Source organism: Schistocerca serialis, chromosome 10, assembly GCF_023864345.2.
Source record: "Schistocerca serialis cubense isolate TAMUIC-IGC-003099 chromosome 10, iqSchSeri2.2, whole genome shotgun sequence".
Taxonomy (NCBI): domain Eukaryota; kingdom Metazoa; phylum Arthropoda; class Insecta; order Orthoptera; family Acrididae; genus Schistocerca; species Schistocerca serialis.
Window position 1 is genome coordinate 202,127,058 of NC_064647.1, and position 21,605 is coordinate 202,148,662.

The 21,605-nt window shown below is 37.6% G+C and overlaps 2 protein-coding genes across 2 annotated transcripts in view; one reads left to right on the forward strand and one right to left on the reverse strand.

Annotated features, from left to right (window-relative positions):
- Window positions 1-2,227: 2,227 nt before the first annotated feature.
- Window positions 2,228-4,847, reverse strand: LOC126424523 (probable 39S ribosomal protein L49, mitochondrial). The gene is made up of 4 exons (XM_050087257.1): window positions 4,692-4,847; window positions 4,331-4,514; window positions 3,527-3,654; window positions 2,228-2,809 (listed from the first exon to the last, which is right to left on the reverse strand). The coding sequence occupies exons 1-4, from the start codon at window positions 4,815-4,817 to the stop codon at window positions 2,666-2,668; spliced, it is 582 nt and encodes a 193-aa protein (XP_049943214.1). The 5' UTR covers window positions 4,818-4,847; the 3' UTR covers window positions 2,228-2,665.
- A 35-nt stretch (window positions 4,848-4,882) lies between these two features.
- The window catches only part of LOC126424687 (mucin-17), a 166,358-nt gene continuing 149,635 nt past the window's right edge, over window positions 4,883-21,605 (forward strand). Inside the window, exons 1-3 of the mRNA XM_050087414.1 lie at window positions 4,883-4,945; window positions 8,334-8,547; window positions 16,754-17,077. Of these exons, the coding sequence (XP_049943371.1) occupies window positions 8,362-8,547; window positions 16,754-17,077 (510 nt within the window). The 5' untranslated portion in view covers window positions 4,883-4,945; window positions 8,334-8,361. The remainder of the gene's footprint in view (window positions 4,946-8,333; window positions 8,548-16,753; window positions 17,078-21,605) is intronic.

A 21,605-nucleotide genomic window follows, 5' to 3' on the forward strand; every position in this document is an offset into this window, starting at 1 on the left:
GGAATTGTTTCCAGAATAAATCTCTCATTAAATCGAGAAGTTTCAAAACAGTGTGCACTTCAATGCAGGGTGAGAGACACATTCTGAAAATAATTCCCTAGGCCAGAAGCAATTTCTCTATGATAATCTTCTTTCTGAATTTGCCACTGCAGCTACATGCTAGAAAGCTTCTGCAAAGTTAGGGAAGAGTTACTGGCAGAAATTAAGCTCCACTCTGAAATTTAAAGTATCACTTAATCAAGTAGTGTACAAGGTGACGTTCATAGTAGAATGTGAACATAGAATTATTAATATATAACACAACAGTTCACAACAATGAACACCTGGAAAGAAGCTCTAAAGTTGGAAGGAACGAGTGGGATACACCTTTGGAATCAAGACATTTAGCTTTTAGCTGGAAACTGGAAGGATGCACACAAATGCTGGAGGTCTTGCATGAAATCACAGGAAATACTTGGAGGTAAAATATGGGAAGATAAACAGGACATATAAATACTACGAAGAATGGGTCTAACTCAGCGGACTACATAAAGAAGCAGTCAAAGTTACAGAGAGAAATTTAGACCTTGCTTACAAACTAACACAGGACAGGGATGACACACGAGTGATATCATACAAGGTAAATAAAAAGGGACTGCTGAAAGAATTTCAAAAGAAGGAAAGGAAGATTCTCAAGAACATCCTTGGATCCCGGACTCTTAAGATTACTGATGGGACTTGAAAAAATAGGGAAAACAAGGAGCTCTGTAAGTACACTGAAAAGATAATGGACCAATGTGGAAACAGGTGAAATTTTGCCAACATCAAAAAAGAATAGACAAAAATCAACTGAGCAATTAAATAATAATAATAATAAAATCTTCAGTTACATCATAGCATTAAATCCACCTCTAAGTGGGTAGAATGCACAATATCGCAATAGGTCACTGGTAGTCAACCTGGTCCCAGTGACCTTCTGGTGAGAATTCCGCTTTCAAAAGATTTCTACAAAGATTTTAGTAAGTAATTATTATTTTATGCTATCATTTGCTGTAACTCTGCTTTACGAATTTTATAAAGTTATTTATCTACCCTATCAATCACCATATCTGTGGAACCAATGGACAATTAGAAAATTTCACTACTAGCAGAGATACGAAAGTGGGCAGTAGGTAAAAAAAGATTGACTACCCTTGCACTAGATATTCCAAAACAAGGAAGAATTCAGAAACAAAATCAACAGCATAAAATTGTTTAAAGAGAAATGGCTAAACAAGAGATCCATATATTATGTTTCCAAGGAGGACAGAAACAAAAGAAATGAAAGAATGAAGAGTTTCTGGAAAGAGAGAGAAAAAAAAAAAAAGGCCAAGAAGCTTACATTGTAAGTCTGTAGTTGGCCAATCTTTCACCTTATTTCTCTACTCGCACTGGTGTCCCACTGCTAGTTGGAATAAGAATGAATAGAAGTGATTTATCCCGTGTTACTTATGAACTTTTTGGACCTCCAAGAAAGCTACACCATGTTGCTAATGGATAAAAGCTCAGAGAATGACATTAAGAGCAGCTGCAAATCAGTACCAAAGTATCCTCAGTTTACTGATGACAGAAGACTTTTTCTCCCCACAACTTTCCACGCATATTAATGAATGCAGCTTTGGTGTTAACTACATAGCAAGCAAATGAGTTAACACATACCATAGCCCAGTCGGTGAAAGACAATCCCAATAGCTGGCAGCACTGTTGCGAGCTTTCCACTGTAAAGTGCAAACAAAAACAATAGCTGCCTACAGAGAGATCGCAACACTGATGTGTTGTCATGGAAATATGTACCAAATCGTTTTACGTGAGTTATTGAGGTAGAGGTGCAAAGAAGCTGCACCAAGCGTACTGCCACTGCCAGGGATATTCTTTTCACTTTCACTAATTCTCCTGCAGATGGTAGCAGTTTACTACCCATGGGGAGAACATTAACAAAGACATACAGACCTAAATAGATGTCCACACTTACTGAGCAGTTTGCTTCTCTCTCTCTCTCTCTCTCTCTCTCTCTCTCTCTCTCTCTCTCTCTCTCTCTCTCTCTCCCCCCCCCCTCTCCCTCTCTCCCCTCCCCCCCCCCCCCCCCCCATCTTTCTGTTCCCCATTATCCTATAAAACAGTATGTCATGAACTTTAAAGATTAAGATCTGCTTTTATACAAACAAGAATATTTATTATCAAATATCACAACATCAGACATTTATTACAAATTAAAGTCACATTTTATTCCTATTTAGGATTGTTTCTACCTGCTAAACATCAATTGCGTAATAGTTTTCAAAAAGTTACATAGTAATATCTCAGTTACAATTCAAAAACTGATTTTTTTTCATTATACCCAAAAACTGTGTGTCAAAAACTATTGAGCACAAAAACGGTTTGTTAAATCATTTTAATCTGAATTACTTTACTAGTAGCTTGGATTATATACCTCCATCTTTATTTACAAATTTGCCTCATGGAATTATGACAGGACACAAATGTCTAGATTTCTGGGTTTGAATTTATGCATGATGTACTGCAAACTTCAGTCCACAATGTATACTGAACTCATAATTAAAATCACCCTTCCAATGTTATTCATGCATGGATGAAATCAAATGTACAAAATTACTTGAACCATGTTGTTTTCTAGTTGCACTACACACTAGAAGCCCTTTTGATAAAGCCACTGCTCCACAGGTAAATAAACATCTCCTTTGATTTTTATTAAGCAGACCTCATGGACCATTGTAATAACAGGTTTCTTTACAACAGATTCCAGATGCTCTCTCAATTCACGTTCCATCAACTGAAACAGGATATAAACATTCATGAACATAAAATTAATGTTGTTCCTATGCTACATTAATAACATAACTAATCAAAGGCATAAAGCAATTATTAATAAAAGATGTATGCAATGAAATAATGCTTTTTTTGTTCTTTCCTCAAACCATCAAACTAAATAATAAAATAGGTTTTGTAAAAAAAAAGAGAGATTAAAAAAGGACTTTTTTATATGTGTGTCTACAGTTCCTGCTGTATTTTAACAGCTCTTGCACCAAATATACTGGTATTAGTTTAAAAAAAATTGCATTACACATCAAAATATTTCTTGTAATGTAAACACAAGAAACACATACAAAATCATGCCAAATGTATGGTTATTCAACAGATCTATGACTTTAAACAGCATGTATCCTATGTGAACTAAGTTTGCCTTTGACAAAAAAACAGTGGACTGCGATTAAAAATTTTCGCTTCTAGAACAAACAGCAATCCTGTTTGTGACACAGTAGGTATGTGAACAGAAAATTCCCTCTGGCTGCTACTTTCACCCATAAACTCTTTTTACACAGTACAGGAATGTAATACAAATGTTATTAACGGAAGAACTGAATTTTACATAAAATACTACTGCACTTAATATTTGTTATGGTACAAAGTACAACAATGACTTATGTCAGATGTAAAACAATTAAAAATATTTATACTTGTCAGTGAATAAAATACAACACATACATACCCATATGTCGCCTTGGATGTTGCGAACTACAGTTATACGCCGCTGTCCTCTGAACTGAATATTCAGATACACTGGCAGCATGTAGTTCTTATTCCGTTTTACAAAATATGGTAGTGATAAAGCAGCATCTAAACAAAAAGTCATATTAGACCAACTGACAATGTTCAATGTATACCACAAATGACAAAAATTGTTTATAATTCAGAGTTCATCAGACAACATAAGTACACCATTCTGTTACAAAACAGTTAGGGGCCTATGTCACTGCTACAACCATCTGGTGCATTACTGCATCTCTGTTGACGAAAACTAAACTACTGATACTCTTCTGACTGGACAGTGACAAAAAATGTAAAAATGCACATATTTCTCGTTTGTTGTCTTTGTGCAAGCAAAAGTAAATATTTACATTTCTAATTACCTAGCAGAAACTTAAATAGTTATATGCAATACACAGAACATTGCTGCAGCGTTATAACGAAGTACACGAACGTTACTGACAGCTGAAAGCTTTCACATTTCAGTCAAATCCGATCCTTTACTGAATCAATGACACAGAATAAGAAGCCTGTTTTTGCTGTCAAGTAGCATACACAGATCACACAGATTGAGCTCGCTTTGTATTTTATAGTAATCATGGGGCTTTGTACAAAATCAGTTTTCGAAAAATGGTTATGACACTGTTACAATATAACATTTCTTCGCGTCAAACAGTCGATTGATCACATTTGCCGTACGCTTTCTATTATCATTCCCAGAATACGTATGTCACAGTTCCTTGCTCGGCTCTGTATTAAAATTTACCTGAAGGTGGTTTCCAGCCAGATGGATAATCTGCCTTCGGCTTTGGCTGCGGTACAACTTTTGGCCCCAAAAGTCTTTCTACCCATTGCCATTCCTCGGGTGAGCTGGAGATTTCAAAGCCCGTATACAATTCCTTGGGGCCTTCCTCGGAACTAGATCTATACGAGGAATTTCTAAATACGACCTACGAAATAAGAATTTTTTTCACAAAACATGCCTCTGCGTTAATCCAAGTTAAATCTGAGATGTCTTAACATATTTATGACAGCTGTATCGGTGATCAATCTATAATTCATATGTAAATATAGCAATATTATTGTATTTAAAACATAAAGACTTCGGAAAGAAAGTAATATATTACCATGCGAAGGGAGGGTGACGTTTTAAGGCGACTGACATCTCGATAAAAACCATAATGCCCGCACAAACAAGAGTTTGGCGTAAATAGCGTAGTACAGCTCCTAATACCCACTCTGAGGGCTGCCATATTCGTGTTAGGGGTGTTACGCTTAGCGTCGTCATTCTTTTTGCTTTAGTCCAACATGGATGTAGGGCGCAAGTGCACAGTGCAGCATCGTACGCGCTAATGTTTCGTTTAAATCCCCTAAATCTCAAGTAATACATTGATTTTTGTGTTTATTGTGAACTTTAGTCTAGCATGCGGATTAAAATCATCCGACAGAGAGTGTAACTTTATGTAGTACAGTGAAATTCTTGATAATATATGTCTCTCGCAAGCTACGTGATTTTCTTCGCATAGGTGGCGCTAAATAACATGAAACAGGGAAGGTGATAGCGGTGTGTGTTCCCTATGCCTATATTTCAAAACGTTTTTTCGTGAAGTATATGAAATAGGCACTTGAATTTTAATGTTTCGAATGCAAAAAGAGGTATGTACATTCTACTGAAATGAACAATTTGAGACTTCGCAGCAGTGAAATGCACGAAAACATACTTCAAAAATTAGTGAAATTCGGGACTTTGCGTTCGTGTTTTGTTTATCAATTAGTAAAGTTTTTGTGTTGCCTTACCCTTTAAGGTGTCTTTGTCATTGACTACTTGTGCTGCGGGAGTAAAGCTTGGATCACTATGAAACAATAAAACTAAATTAAAAAGTTGTACATTATTAACGATTAGTTGCTTGATGAATTGCCCTGCATGCATATTTAGCACTTTCGTAGTTGTAATGCGGAAACTTAGTGGCTTGACAATAAACTGTAGTATGTATGGACGACCATTTTTTTTAAAATTGATAATACGGAAAATTTATAAAACCGTCGAATGAAACTGTAGGAAATCCCTCTGGCTGTTCTTCGCGCGGGTATAATATTTTTTTACATTTTTTTAGAATATAATTTACAGACTTATCATATCTTTCTTCCGTCACATAATTTGTCTCCTTCTGTTTAATGTCGTGGCTAAACGAAACTCTATTCTTCCCATAAAAATTATGCTTTTCTAAAAGTGCCCTGTACAGTAATTGCAAATTATTGTAAATCTTGTCATCTCGCTTGCTCAGTGTCCTATTTCTTCTGAAGTTTGGCGTTTCGGAATTTTCGCTGTGTGAGAAACAGCTGCTTAGTTAAAACTGTAGATATTTTTATTTTTCTCGTCATTGGACCAGAGAATGTCATCTAACCTATTTATTCTTGCACTGATACTGTGTTTTGGCGATTAATTGTATGCATGCAATATTATAGTAGTGGTAGTTGCATTTTCTGCAGTAATGTAGCTTGGTTTTTCTGCAGTTTGACAGAAACCCTGCAACTTTTTTTCTAGTTGAGCTTCATTTAAAATCCTGAATTGGCTAAACTTTTTTTCAGCCTTAATTGTAATATTACTTTTAAGCTTTTAATATTCAAAGTATTTCCAGGTATCAGATTTTTCTTTTTTATATTTTGTAGGCTAGCCAATATGCTGCTATGTTGTGCATATATAGACAGACCTCTTTGACAAACATTATATAGTGAGAAAGCGAAACCAAAAGGGGAACTGTGCACATCCATATTGATAATAATAAATTAAAAAGTTGAAAACACATATGGTAGTTTAAAAACACTCAGCCATGTTTGGAGCCCTTTCTAGACTCTGAAACTTGTTGTGAACTCTAACAACATATGAGAGTAGTGCAGAGTCATTGAAATGTATCAGGTAATGTATGTATATACCATTATTATGTATGGACGCCACCAAGAATTTAGTTAAATGAAGCCTTTAGCTTCAGAATTTTTTCGCAGATGCTGTCAAAAGGATCTTTCTGGAATTTTTTGTTTTATGATAAGAGGTTGCCCTTGCACTATTTACTGTCATGTAGCTCCCATTATGATTAATTATGATTCAGTATTGCCAAACATAAATTATAGATGTTCTTTCTATGTATTAGGAATTAATCTATGCTTCCATCCTATCATGCAGACTCTTTTTGTTTTGTATGTTAGAGATATTTTATGTAAACTCCTGTGCAGAAATGTTAATGGCTCAAAGCAGTGAACCTCTTCTCAAATATTCCCGTACAACTCCAAGTTGGAACTTGAATTCTTTGGTTCATCGGTCAGTTTGCGCATATTATCTCCCCTTTAATATTTGAGACTGTGCTAGCTCAAAAATCCTCACCCTTGTTATTATTAAATCAATGTTTCATTTGTGTTAAAGAGGGAATCAGTTTCTTCAAAAATGTGTTCCTTTTAATACAACTATTGAAATTGTGGAATAATAAAACCACAGAAAAAAAAATTATTTCCATGAAAATGCTCTTTTATCAAACCTGGTTTAATAACTGTAGTTGATATGTAAATACGATCACATGTTCAGCATGGTGGATGTAGTCTTCATTTGTGTACTACATATGCTTACCGCAGGAGTGATGTGTGCTCCCAAAACACATGATGCATTCTGTATGAATATTTGACAAAAATGTCAGGCTGTCATCTTGGTTTACATATTCTGATCTTGTAAAATCCAAAAGCTTCCCTTCTTTCTTGAAATGAGTATATTATGTGTTCAGTGTAACTTATATGATAAAAGCAACATAAGTGTTCTTTCTTGTTGACAAAGAATTATTTTTTCCTTGTCCTAGTAATTATTGTTATCTTCAGAGCTTCCTATACAACAGTTAAGATAATGTGTATACAAGCAACGTTGTTCCCCAAGTACTGACATTTGGTTCTTTAGAAAACCAGAATTCAAAACTAGTGTTGTGTAAGAGTATTTATATTGAGGTGCTCCCACTTAATATTCTCCATCAGTTCCATACATGATCTTTGTAACTGTTTAGTTTTGTGCCTTGACCCCAAACTATAACAAAATTCATTCTACTAGCTTTCTTAATTGTTGTGATGGTTCGTGTGCTTACAGACTACCACTCTCCACCCTTCTTAGGCATTTTGATATAATAATTTGGAACTATTGTCAGCTGTTCACTAAAATTACTCTAGAAGAATAATGAGCTTGTACATTGCAGGCAGTTTCCCAGGAATTGCATCAGTTAATGTAATATTAAAGATTACGTTTTTCTCTTTTTGTAGGTCACTTAATTACCCAGCCTTTTGCAGCAGAACAGAACCAGTGACAGTTAGTAAATGATAATGTTCTTGTCTATGTCCCCTTAAAGAACAACGCTTTGTCTCACACACTTGTGACAATAGCTGAGCAGGGGTCGCTTAACAGCTTGGTGAGTCGTGTAGCAGGAGAGATCTTGTACTCCAACTGTAGCTATAAGGCAGTCGTGTGACACAGCAATATAAGTTTTAATGTTTTCAGTAGTGCCTTGACACACCCATAATTCATGTACATGTGAGGTATAGGTTCAGTACATCAGTTTAAGATTGCTTTCATATTATGTAAGAAAACTTTGGTATAATGGATCCACTTACACAGGGTTTTCCTGTCATTGAAACAGATGCTTATTTGCGGAGTAACTGTGTCGATTCAGAGCTGAAAAATGTGTGTTCACTTCATTGTACGTGCCTGATGTGATTACTCAAGATTGTTCACACTGTTTCAGGTGTCTATGCTAATGACTGACAGGGGAGATGGCAGCACGTGAAAAAAAGCCAGCTGCAAGCAAACAGTTGGGAAACCGTAGAGATGCTGACAGTAGCAAAACTTCGTTGACAGTTTCGACTATAAAGAAATTTAATAGTTTGGCTGATGCAAAGAAGGACCTGCTGAAGCTATCGGAGGATGTAGCTTCAGCCACAAAGAAACCAATACCTGGAGTAAGCATGTCATTATTGTGAATAACTCTTGCAGATTTATGTTTTGGTATCTTACATAGCTAAGCTTAAGTATATAAAACAAGTCAAAATGCACATCTAGTAATGCAAGAAGTGGAAAAGTTTCTGAAATCTGTTTTTTTTTCCCTCACTCAAAAACTGTCATTTGCAATAAGTCTCTGTGGAGACTTTCCTGGGTTCCTGATTAGTTATAAGTACATTTATTTTGTTAATTACTAGAAATTGCAGATTTATGCACTGAAAAAAAGTTTAGCTAATAATCTTCTGTTTCATTGGACGTCTTACGTCATCACCATCTCCTCCTGCACGTTTTAGGCTTTGCCTGTTACTACATCGACTTAGAGAGATTAGTCCAAGTCCTTCCATCTGGCTTTGGGTCTCTTCATCCTGTCGGTTTGTATTTGTAAAGTATTTTTTGAAGTCTGTCATGTATGTTGCTACATGCCTGAAAAGTCTCATTTCCATACTCCGGATTTTTAGTGGTCTTTTTGTGTTGTTTAGTTTTCGCTTCTGTACATTACAACTAGGAATGACTGTGTTTCGTAAAATTTCAGAATTCTCTCTTTTCTTACTTTTCTTTGCAAGGTTCATGTAGTACTACCATTAAGTTAAAATTTTTTCTATCTTATGTTCAAAAAAATTTCATCTTTATGTGATACATTGCATCCCAAGTGTTTAAATTTACTTGCTGTCCTATTTTCCAATTTGGATCTAATTTTGTTTCTTCCATAAAAACTATTGCCTCTTTTTTTTTTTTTTTTTTTTTTTTTTTTTTTTTTTAAATCAGGTGTCTGTAAGTTGCATGAAGATCAGATCCTTTGTAGTTAAGATACTGCTCTTAGTAGGTTATTCTCACTGTTAGTAATTATTACTCAGTCATCTGCTGATGACATTGTCAGTATGTAGTCTGGTTGTTCAAAGTTGAAAGAGTAAGACGTTAGTTCATTTATCCTTTTCAAAAACATTTGCTTTATGTAGATCTTAATTAAAAAGCATGGGTGATAAACTGCATCCTCAGTAAACCTAGGTTCATACTCTCTCTGTTTTGATTATTTTTGCCTGCAGTAGATATGACTCTTCATACATACTTTTTATAACATTTAATAAATTTTTAGGTAAACCTCAGTTGTTAAGTTCCTGGAAGAGCATGCCTCTTTTAATGTGTTCTTACTATTTTCCAACAGATTACATACTGACACATGATTGATACAAAAGTACCCAAGCAGTATATGTATAGGTACTGATTTTTTGGGGAAAAAAAGACTCCCAGGAGAACATCTTGATAATCTAGCAAACTTTTTAGACTGTGATGTTTTTAATTACTTAAGGAGTAACTGTTGTATCTTACTTTATTAATGTAACTCCATTTTAGAACACATGGGGGTGGCAGAGACTAAATGTCAAAAAAATTGTAGTAAGGGACGAGTGAGAAGGAGAGAAACAATACAAATTGCCTAAGGAAAAGTATTGATAGCTGTATAAGATGAACTTCATCTCACTCCTACAATATTTACTTAGCTCCTTAGGTGGTATTATTCTGCAACATATTTGAATTTAATCAGTTAAAGAATTGTACGAACATAATTTGTAGTTTGGCATTGGTAGAAAGTCGGAGAAAAAATATGCAAGCAGATGGTGAAAGGTTGTTCTAGGCAATGCTAATTAGAGGTATTGTGTAAGTTTTGAAAAGTCTGAAAGCCTGTGTGGCAGTGGAGTTTTTGGGGAAGAAAACAGAAACTCAATGAGACAAATACGTGATAGGTAGCAAAAGACAGAAAACAGTGAGGAGAAATTGGCAAATAAGAATAATTGAGGGAGCAAATGTCTGAGATGAGGGGATGTGTTGAAAGCCAGAACACACAGAAACACAACAAAGGGCAAGGGGGATGAAATTGGAAGGAAATAACAAAGTTAAATGGTACAGTTACAGTTAATACTTGAGAAGTTGGAATAATATTGAAAGATTATAAGATAAATTGGAAAATTACTAAGAAAAGAGTGAAAATGAAATTTAATCAGATGAAAAGTTAGTCAGTAACACCCAGAGATATAAGTAGGCAGGTGGCACAGAAAACGATGGAGAATGATAAGTTAATATTTGGTGCTCTATTTGTATCCTATTTAAGTAATTTTATGATGCATTGATTCAAAGTTGTGAAGCTCTCTTTAATATCTAGTGAAAAGTATAATTTCGATCAGAAATAAACTGGTATTCATTACATTTCTTTATCTCTTTCATATCCACTTTTTTTTTTAGGTTTTAAGTTAGTGCACAGTTTGCTATGGAATATGTAAGTATAAAAGCAATTTAAAAATGGTGTAGAGTACTGAGCTGTCGTTAGCTTACTTGCCGATTAAACATTAGTGTTGACTTTGACCCATAGAGTGTGAGTAGGAGTGTAAAATATTTGCTGTTAAAGTATGCTATCTCAATAAAGGTCTTCAGTAGTTGACTGAAGGCCTGATGATCAAGATGTGCTTTGGAATTTGAAATTACTAGTAAAATATAATATTGTATGCCAGGAAATATAGTTGTCATTCTAAGCTTTCGATTCTACAGTGTACGTACATAGTTTTGGCAGCACTTTAACAGATTTGATGTAAATTGTATCAAAAGGAAAATTCAACCAAGAAAGCTGTTAAATTACAGTTGACTGTGGCTGACCAGTACGCATCTGAATGAGGTGAAATTCCTAGTTCTACTGACAGGAACACTTAAATGAACATCCAGTCATTTATATTTGTTCACCATTCTTCTTTCTTGTCTAATTACATTATACTGTATGTGTGTTATAAATTTTAATTAATTGTCATATAACCACTAATTAAGAATAAAGACAATTTTTATTAAAAATTGTAATTCAGTGTTTATTAATGAATATTTCCATTTGTTAAGATGTATAAAGAATTTAAATAAAAGAAAAAAGAAGTGTTCCTACAAAAACTTGTACACTATACACTCGGCTACAGACAACTACATTCTTGCTCCACATTCTTTAGTATTTAATACAGTTAAACATTCAAACAATCCGTAAAGTATTTTTTTTAGAATTGCATTGTACTGCTTTAGGAAATTGATCGCCATCACTGATCTTCAAATCCTGTAAGTGAGGAGGGCAGAGCAGTCTGTTAGGTCCCCTTGTTTCGTAAATATCTCATACCATTGTACATCAGACTCATGTAGGAGCATAAATTTCCAAAATTCAAACTAAAAAGATCAGCGATGTGAGTAGACAAAATAGATTAGAATGGACTTCAGGCAGTAAGACTGTCTTCTACTCCCTTCAATGGCTTACCAACTGTACCTCAGAAACTGATAGGTGAAGGTGGTACAGAGAACTATTTTAATAAATTCAGTTAATATCAGTTTAAAATTATATTCTGTAAAAACTTGTATTATATACATGATGTCCCAGAAAAATGCCAACAACGCTTATGATGTGCAGAAAGGCACACTGACCAGTTTTCAAGAAGGAACCTGAATCCAGAAACGCATAGCTTGGGCACTAAAAAGTGATGAATTCTGAGTTGATTTGCATTCCACATTACGTCAATAAATGAAACGTAAGTAGTACATTGACCAGTTTACATTACAAACGAGCTGCGAGCTGTTTACCTCCTACGTCATTGCTGAGCCTTGAGCACATGAGCTAGTACATGCTGTTGTCTTTGAAGTATTTCAATTGCTTCATAAACTCGAGTGATAAGGTGCACCACTGATGTTACTGGGCTGCAGTGCAATGTGCTCTTCATAGATGTCAGATCTGCCGTCCTGGAACTGGTCCACATCTACCAGTCAATCAGTTGGGATGTGGTTCCACACACCCACATCAGAGGGTGCTGGAGCTCGGTTGTGTTGCAGTCACTTGTCCACCCGAACATTTAGTCGCACTACATCCAATAGGGTAGGTAAAACATCTTTAATAAATGTGAAATAGATTGGTCCAGTTAATCTGTTTGGCAGTAGATATTGCCCAATGATAATGGTCAACAATTATCCCAGCCAGATGTTAATATGGACCCTGTGTTGGTAATTTTGTATCACTTGTGCACCCGGATTTTCATCCGCCCAAATTTACATGTTGTGCAAGTTTAAAATGCCCCTTCACATGGGAATAGCTTGAAGCTCAGGAACTGTGGGTGGACTGTGCATTGTTGTAAATACCACTGTGCAAACTGTACCCTTTGTGGATAGTCCTCCTCCCTCAATGACTGGATTGTGTGCAGATGGTATGGCTGGAGCCAGTGTTCATGGGTATCGTGCCACACAGCACTTTTACCCATGTGCAGTGCTTGTGCCACTTGCCAACTGCTGGAGGCTGGGTTTTCTTCGAACATTGTCAGCATGTGCTCCTCCAACTGTAGTGTTCAAGAGGGGTGTGGACAACCCGTATCATGTTTAAACACCTAGCACAGGACAACAGTAGACTGGGGGTAGTATTCGCAAGTGCCCAGCACAAAATGCTACTACTTTACTGTACATCGGATACACCTCATGCAGAAAATACTTAAGTGCAACTTTCCGGCCTGTCTGAGGTGACAGCGAATGTGAAATGAAATAGGGTACATCTGTTCGGAAAACATTCTGCATACAACCTTGCAGTAGAAGTAACTCTCCCATTGCTGTTCTCTGTGCCCTATGCAGACACCATATCAAACATTTCCACAACTTTGTACTGGTACATATCGTGTTGATGTTAACGTTACTGCACTGGCAGACCACACAACGTCTGCAGTAGGATGCACACAAGGGCTGTGTGGAGGAAGGTAGCGCATGCATAGGAATGTTATTAGGACCAGGTCATCCATTCGAAGTACATAGATGCTAAAGGGTTGCATACCTTCAGTATTTAGGCAGTAAAGCAAATTGGAACAAACTGTCACAACCATTCATTCTTATACTTTCATACTCTCCAGCATCCAAGCCATTTGTTTCTGGATATGGGTTCCTTCTTGCAAACCAATCAGTTTGTGTGTGTGTGTGTGTGTGTGTGTGTGTGTGTGTGTGTGTGTTTGTTTTCAAATGTACACTAGCTAATAAAAAAAAAATAAGTTTCAGTGAATAGGAACTTTTGTGTTAATTTTAATAGAAAATTGTAATAAAGTTCTAAATTACTGGCTTACGGAAAGGACTAGATGTAGAGAATTTGAGAAAGATTTGAAATTGAACAAGGACAGGTGAACACTGTGAACAAAAGGAACCATAACTGAAGAAAGAATGAGGAATGAGTAACAAGTGGGGACCCAAAAAAGGAAAGTATTTAAGTGGGAACAAGATTGACCTAAAGAGACAGGGAATGACTGCTATTCAGAAGTCTTTCCTCGGTCCTTTCATTCAGTTTAGTGAACCATTCCTTTGGAACTGTTCCCCATCTCTAGTTCCATCCTCTGGGAATTGTAATTCAGTGTTTATTAATTAAAATTTCCATTTGTTAATATGTATAAAGAATTTAAATAAAAGAAAAAAGAAGTGTTCCTTCAAAAACTTGAACACTATATACTCGGCTACAGACAACTACATTGTTGCTCCGCATTCTTTGGTACTTAATACAGGTTAGATTGAAGAGAACATTCGTTTTGTGAAGGGAAACCAAGATGAAAGGGTAGGTGTCGGAGAGAGCAATAGATTGAAGACAGTACACTGGTAAGCACTGTGCCAGCTTCAATGTAGAACTGATAGAGCCAACTGAGAAGAATAGGTGGCTTTGGGAGGAAGAGTGGAAAGAATACTGCAGCTAAGATGTTGGAGGGTTATGGAAATAAAGATGATGATGACGATAAGGAACTGAGCAAATAATGACATTTTACCACTAGGAAAAAAGCAGTGCAATGAACACACATTTGTTTGTAAAAGTATATAGTTTAACATGTTGCTCTCCTTCCGATGTAAGATTTATCAAGACTAGGATTTATTAAGTAACTAGTAGAGGGTGGGTATTTAAAACTGTTGTACAGCAGGAATGATTGGGGCATTCTTTGGAACTGACTTAAATATATCGAAATTAGGGTACAGTGCATCAAACATTTTAAATAGATTTATCATTCATTTAAAACTCATGTACGTGGACTAAATTTCAGTCAAATATAAACAAAATCTTGTAGTTTAAGAATATATGATGTGGTAGAGTAATATGTAAGAATTACAGACTGATATGAATTTCAGTTAGGTTGTTGCCCCAGAGGACACTTCAGTTTCAACGATAGAAGCCTTGGGAGTGTGATGTTGTTAGACAAGGAGATTAGGAAGATGCTAGAAGGTGGTGTGGGAAGCATATCAGGGTGTTCTTGTTGCTTCCTAGGTTGGCCATACAAATCACAGTTAGTCTTGGTCCTTGCCACTTAGCCACCTCTACCTTCCTTGGTCCAAGTATTCTTCGCCAGCTAGTCCCAACACTCGTATCATCCCTGAGCTTGTCAGGCAGTCTCAGTAGTGGTCTTCCTCTCCGTCTGTTGCCTTTGATGTCCCTCCACGACTTGCCTGTTATCTGGTCTTTTTGATGCATTATATACCCGTACCATGTCAGTCTCATCTCTCTAGTCACAGCCACAATGGCCAGCATTTTGCACAACTCCTGCAATTCATGGTTTTTTTCTCTAGTGGTCTCCATCGTTGCCCAAAAATCTGTCTTGGAACAGCATTCTCAAATGTCAGGAGTTTCCTACCTTTTGTGTCAGTCCAGGTCTCTGCTTTGTATAGGATGACAGTTTGAATTCCTCTCCTGTAGAACCTAAACTTTGTGGATCACAATAGAAGCGAGGACTTAAGCAGATTTCAAAGTGCAAACCTTGATCTCTTTCCTGCCTGCATTTTAGGGCTTGACTTGAGAAAACCTTAGCCTTGTCAATTTACATATTAAAGCATTAGAGGCCTGGTTGGTACAGGGTTGTGATAAGCAGGGCAGGGAAGATAGCTGCTACTGAGTTTTTTGGATGTGATAGAGGTATTTGCTGGAGTGTGCGAGTAGGGTGCTGCACAGGAGATTAGTTTGTGGACAATTTGTGGGAGAGGAAAATCAGAAAATGGTGGTTTGTATAAATGTCGAGGGATTTGGTGTTGGAGGAGATTTGGCTTTTTGGTCAATGAAACACAATTTTATTCTAGAGCTGTGAAGTTGGGAGCAATTTGCAAATAAATCAAGACTAGAAGAAGACTGGTTTAGTTCATATTTATTAAATCTGAAGCTCAAATCCTGGCTCCCACATCTTTGCACTCTCAGTTTTTATAGTTTAAGATTCCTTACATGCTTAAATGTGTTTTTAATGCAGTCACCGTTTTATTGATTTACATTTTTTGCATTAATTTGCATGTACTCTTCACTTTAAGAGTGTTAAGTGTCTTTTATTTTTATTGGTTATTATAAGTGGTAGGTTGCATCAAACCAGTTTAAGACTGATGACTTCAAAAAGATTAAGAAAAAAGTGTTATGGAAGGAGTAAAGGTAACAATTCACCGTGTAGTTGATGCATTGAGTCATCAATAAGTGCACAAACCAGAATGAGAATAAGGCTGAGTTTTCATATGAATCCTTCTGAGCTAACAGAATACGTATTCACTTGCATGGCTACATTATGCCGACACTGCAGCTTAACTGGGTTTAGGGGTTTTATCGAGGGGACCGAGCAAGTGGAGGGGGAGGGCATGCAGCAGGAGGGAGGATAGGAGACGGGGAGGGAGGAACAGAAAGTGCACAGTATGTTAATATGGCACCAGTAAGGTCACTCTGGGAAGGCTAGATGGAGCTGTGCGCATTGCTTGATGATGTTGAGGGATGGTCTGAATGGGGAAGATAGAATGGAGAAAAATGCAGATACTGGAGAGGATAGTGCGAGTGTAGAATGGGCAAAGTGGGGTGGTGAAGAGGTTGGTTTGGGACAGGACTAACAGGATTGACACCAGGAGGATTTTGGGATACAACAGTGTATTACAATACACAATTTGGTGGAGCTGGCGTTGGGGGAAAGGATCTAGATATGTATTCTGTTAGCTCTGCAGCATGATTTATCCAAAAAATCAGTAACATTCTCAGTCTCGTTTCTGTCATTATTGACATCTCTTTGATCAACTATATGGTGAGTTGGTATTTCTTTCCTTCCATTGTTTATATTCCCTCAAAGTTTTTTGAAATAGATTTTTGTGTTGCAGTAATCAGAACATGCTCTTCTTTTAATTAGCTTTTACTTGTTTCAGGCATTTGTACGGCGGAGGAAAAACTCTGTCGCCTCTGTTGCAGCTTCGGAGCCAGGGGTCGGAACATTGAATTCAAAGAATTTGCTGACAAGTTCTTCGAAGATTAACCCCAGGGTAGTTGCTAAGAAATCTGGCATTGGTGGCAATAAGATCACGCGAATTCGTGCCGACTCTCTGGTGACCAATGGTGTTACCTATAAATCGCCATATGGGACGCGATCTGATTCCAAAGGGCTGCGTAGTGGAAAGCGTCGAGATGGGAAAGGACTTATAGAATTTGGCGAACGGCCACTCGAATACAGTCTCAAGAAACGACGCATAACGGTAGGTCTGAAATTGTGTGTAACATTTCTTCTTCCTCTTCCTCACCACCACTTAATGGTGTAGGCTAAATGTCTGCTTCCATATTTCCCCAGGTCTTTCAATATTTCCTCCTTTTGTGGCTTATAGAACCTTACCTGTTTTGCAATCTATCTTCATTCTGTTAATATGTTGCCCCCAGCATTACAGATAGTAAGTTCTGGTCTCACCTCTCCATGTGTGTTCTGTGTAACCTTGAGCATTCTTTAACTTTCCTTAAAAATCTTGTGTGCAGCTCTCGATCTAGTAGTCAGTGTCACTGCTGCTTTCTGATCGCGGAGTCCGGGATTTGATTCTTGGTCGGGTCAGAGATTTTGGGACTGGGTGTTTGTGTTATCAGAATCATTACATTCCATCTTCATCACAAAGACACCCAAGTCGCTGAAGTCAAAGCGGTCAAACAAGTGCAGGCAGTATCTCCTGGGCAATAATGCTGTTCGATAATTTCATTTAATAAAAATCATATTTTCACTGTTTGTATCTTACTGGTGCCATTGCATGTACTGTTCAATAATTGTGTATAAAGGTGGTAGGTACCAAAACTACAACGTAGTCTGTCCATCATAACAAGCATCAAAAACTCTCATGAGTGCTTCATCAAAGATTAGTTGGAAAAAACTGAAAGTAGATTAGCAGAGGACTGGTCTCATATTAGAAAGAGCAGTGTCATGCGAGACAGTACTTTAGTACTGCGGCTAGTAATAGTGAGCAGATTCAGGAAAAAGTAGAAAACACATTATATTGGTAGATTTGGAGATGATGTTGATGTTGTGAAATGGAATAAAATCTTTTCCATCCGTAGCGTGCTATTGACTACTAGAAGTGTAGACAGTAATTCACTCTATACACAGAACACATTGTTTATTTCAATTTTAAAAATAGCCTAAACAAGAAAATGCCTTCTTTCAATAGCTCTTGTCGTTTACTTGGATCAGAATAACAGAGGAATTAACAGTTGAGCACAGGAAGGGGGATGTTGTCAGTTTGCCATTACACGCAAGGGCAATATGGCTTGTAGCAACACCTGTGCATATCCATAATGAATACTTTTTGTAAGTTCCCCATTAATGTGCACATAACCCTAATAGTTTAGTCACACTCTTCTTCTACATCTGTACTCCACTAGCTACATTGTGGTGTATAGCAGAGTGTACTTCGTGTAACATTGTCACTGTCCCCTTTCCCTATTCCAGTTGTAAATGGTTTGTGGGAAGAATGAGCTGTGATAAGCCTTCGGGTGAGCTCAAATATCCCTGATTTGACTTTCATTGCCTTTACATGAGATAAATGTCAGAGAAAGCACTATATTGGTTGACAGTCTAACCAGAAACTTCCTTGAAATTTTAATAGTGAACTAATCTGTGATGCATATACCTCTCTTATAGTGTCTGCCACAAAAGTTGCCCGATCATCTCCATTACGCTTTTGCACCTATTAACGTGTCTGTAACGAAATGCACTATACTGCTCTTTGGATCTTCATTTCCTCCATCAGTCCTTGCTGGTGTAAACCGCAAACTGGTGAACAGTATTCAAATATTAGTCGAACAAGGGTTTTGTGAGCTACCTCCTTTATGGGTGGTCTACATTTCCTGATGATTTTTCCAATGAATCTGTCTGGCATCTACCTTACCTGCAATTAGATTTATGTGGTCGTTCTACTTTAAATCACTCTGTATATATACTCCTAAATATTTTATGGACACAATTGCTTCAGTGATTGTTTTGCGGCCGCGTGGGGTTATCCGAGCGCTCTAAGGTGCTACAGTCACGGACTGTGCGGCTGGTCCTGGCGGAGGTTCAGGATAATTTAGGTTAAGTAGTGTGTAAGCTTAGGGACTGATGACCTTAGCCGTTAAGTCCCATAAGATTTCACACTTTTTTTTATTGTTTTGCAGTTGTGTAATCTCACGATAATGGGTCTTTTTGCCTGTTTATGTGCAGTACATTAAATTAGTATGCTTACAATTTGCAGGTCTTCCTGCATTTAACAATAATTTTTGAACTTTGCTACTCGTCTGTGTACAACAGCATCATCCTCAAAAATCCTTGGGAACTTCAGAAATCCACTAGGTCATTAATACACAGTATATGGTGAACAGTATTGGTCCTATAACGCACTGTTGGAGTACGTCCGAAGTTACTTTTAAACCTGAAGATTTCTTTCTGTTTGGTATAAAATGTTGTGTTATATTTGCTAGAAACACTTCAGTTCCATCTCACAGCTGGTGTGATACTCTGTACACTCATATTTTGTTCATTAGGCAGCAGCACAGAACTGTATCGAATGCCTCCCCAAAGTCGAACATCACAGCATTGTTCCTAACTTGTTTCACAGTTAGTTTGTCATATTCCATAAGAGAGACCTTCCATACAGAGAGACAAAGCATGTACACTAGGTCAGGAACTTAAAAGACAGAAGTAACTTTCAGGAAGAGTCACAGTCAAGTAACATATCTCGATGAAACTTGGACTATACATAAAAGAACTGCTACAGTTTCGTACAGGAAAGTAACCGAAAGAAATACATCATGAGATGCACAGTAATGACACTATATTCAAAGACGACAGTTACACTGAAGTCACCACGATTTATGATGGTCCCCTAGGCATTACGAAAGTTGGGGATATGTTTCTTAATACGGTGTGTGAGCACCACATACAGCAGTGCTTGCTTTGCGATGTGGTTCCATGCTGGCCACAAGGCTGGTAACGAGTTCTTGCGGTGGGGAATTTTCTTGCTCCTGCAATACGTCACCCCAATGCATCCCACACATGCTCAGTGGACTTTTTAACTTGGGGGGGGGGGGGGGGGGGCAGAACAAGCAGACCAGTACATTCACTGAATATCCTCTCATTCCAAGAGCTCCTCCACCTGTACTGTTTGATGTGGTAGCACAGTGTCATCCAGGAAATGAAGTCAGGACACAATGCACCCCTGAAAAGAGACACAGGAGGAAGGAGTACAATAACATCGACCAGTTAATGTACTGTGTTCAAAGATTTGGGGGATCAGTACCTCCTTACAACAATAAACTTCTCCACACCATAACATCTGGACCACCAAAACGATCATGTTTGATAATGTTCATGGGAGCATTATTTCTCCCACCTCTCACTATATGATAGTATGTCCAGAATCACTACTCAAGGCTGAATATGCTCTCATTTGAGAAGAACATGCAACCCCTCTCCTCATTAGTCCAGTCCTTATGATCTTAGCACCATGGCAAACCGTGACACCAATGTGTGGGTGTCAGCGGAACTCAATATACTGGTGAGACCACTACCATGAAGTCACTGTGGAGCGTGAGATTGTGTTCTTTGAAGCGCTGTTAAATGTGGCTGTAATTGTAGACAAATATTCTAAATGATGGACCCATTTTCAAAACTTTGCATTTATCCAAGTTCAAATCCAAAATGAACTAGCTTTTACAAAGAAAAAGTAGTAGTTTCAAAGTTTTTTTCATGATGTTTGATGTCAATTTAATAATTTGTAATTAATTTTTAAACATTATTTAATAATTAGAAATGTGATAAGTGTTATAAATGTAGTGTGGCCACCATTGGCTGCACGGTAAACATTGACGCAGTAGCCAAACTCGCCCCACACACGCAAAAGCATATCTGCTGTTACCAAGTGCACAGCAGCAGTGATCTGGTCCATGAATCATTCGGAGTGGTTAGTAGAGGTGGGACATAAACAGCTTCCTTCACATAGCCCCATAAGAAATAGTCGCAGAGTGTGAGATCAGGAGATCTCGGTGGTCAGAAGTGCAAAGCCAGGTTCTCAAGTCCCCTGCGACCAATCCAGCACTGAGGAAGGGAGTCATTCAAGAAGCCTCGTCCATCACGGTGCGAAGATGGTGGAGCTCCATCTTGTTGGAAAATGAACTCCTGGCAATCTTCCATAACTTGAGGGAATATTGTTCCAACATTTCCAGACACATGATTCCCATTACAGTTCATTCTGCAAAGAAAAATGGCCCATAAAACTTTGTATGGAATATGGCACAGAACACGTTGATCTTCGGTGAGTCTCTTTTGTGTTGCAATGGTGAATGTGGATTGTCCAAACCCCATATGCGAATATTGTGTCTGTTGACTTTTCCACAAAGGTGGAACGTCGCTTCATCGCTAAAAATTACACAATGTAGAAATGCGTCATCCTCCATTTTTGCCCACACATAACCACAAAATCCAAGATGCTTCTCTTTGTCATAGTTTTGGGAGCCTGTGCAAACTGGCTCTGTTGTAGACTTGCTGGAACTGCACAAACAACTTTCTTGAATCTGTCTGACATCGTCCTCTGACACACGCGGTCAGCCTGTGCTTTATCCTTTGCATGCACTCCCAGTCTGTTTAAATTGCTTAAACCGATGACTAGTGCTTTTGCAAGTTGGTGGTTGAATACGGAACTTGGTACAAAATGTCTGCTGCACTGCAATTTGCGACTTGCTTTTCACAAACCTTGCAGAAAACCTTGTGGTCCA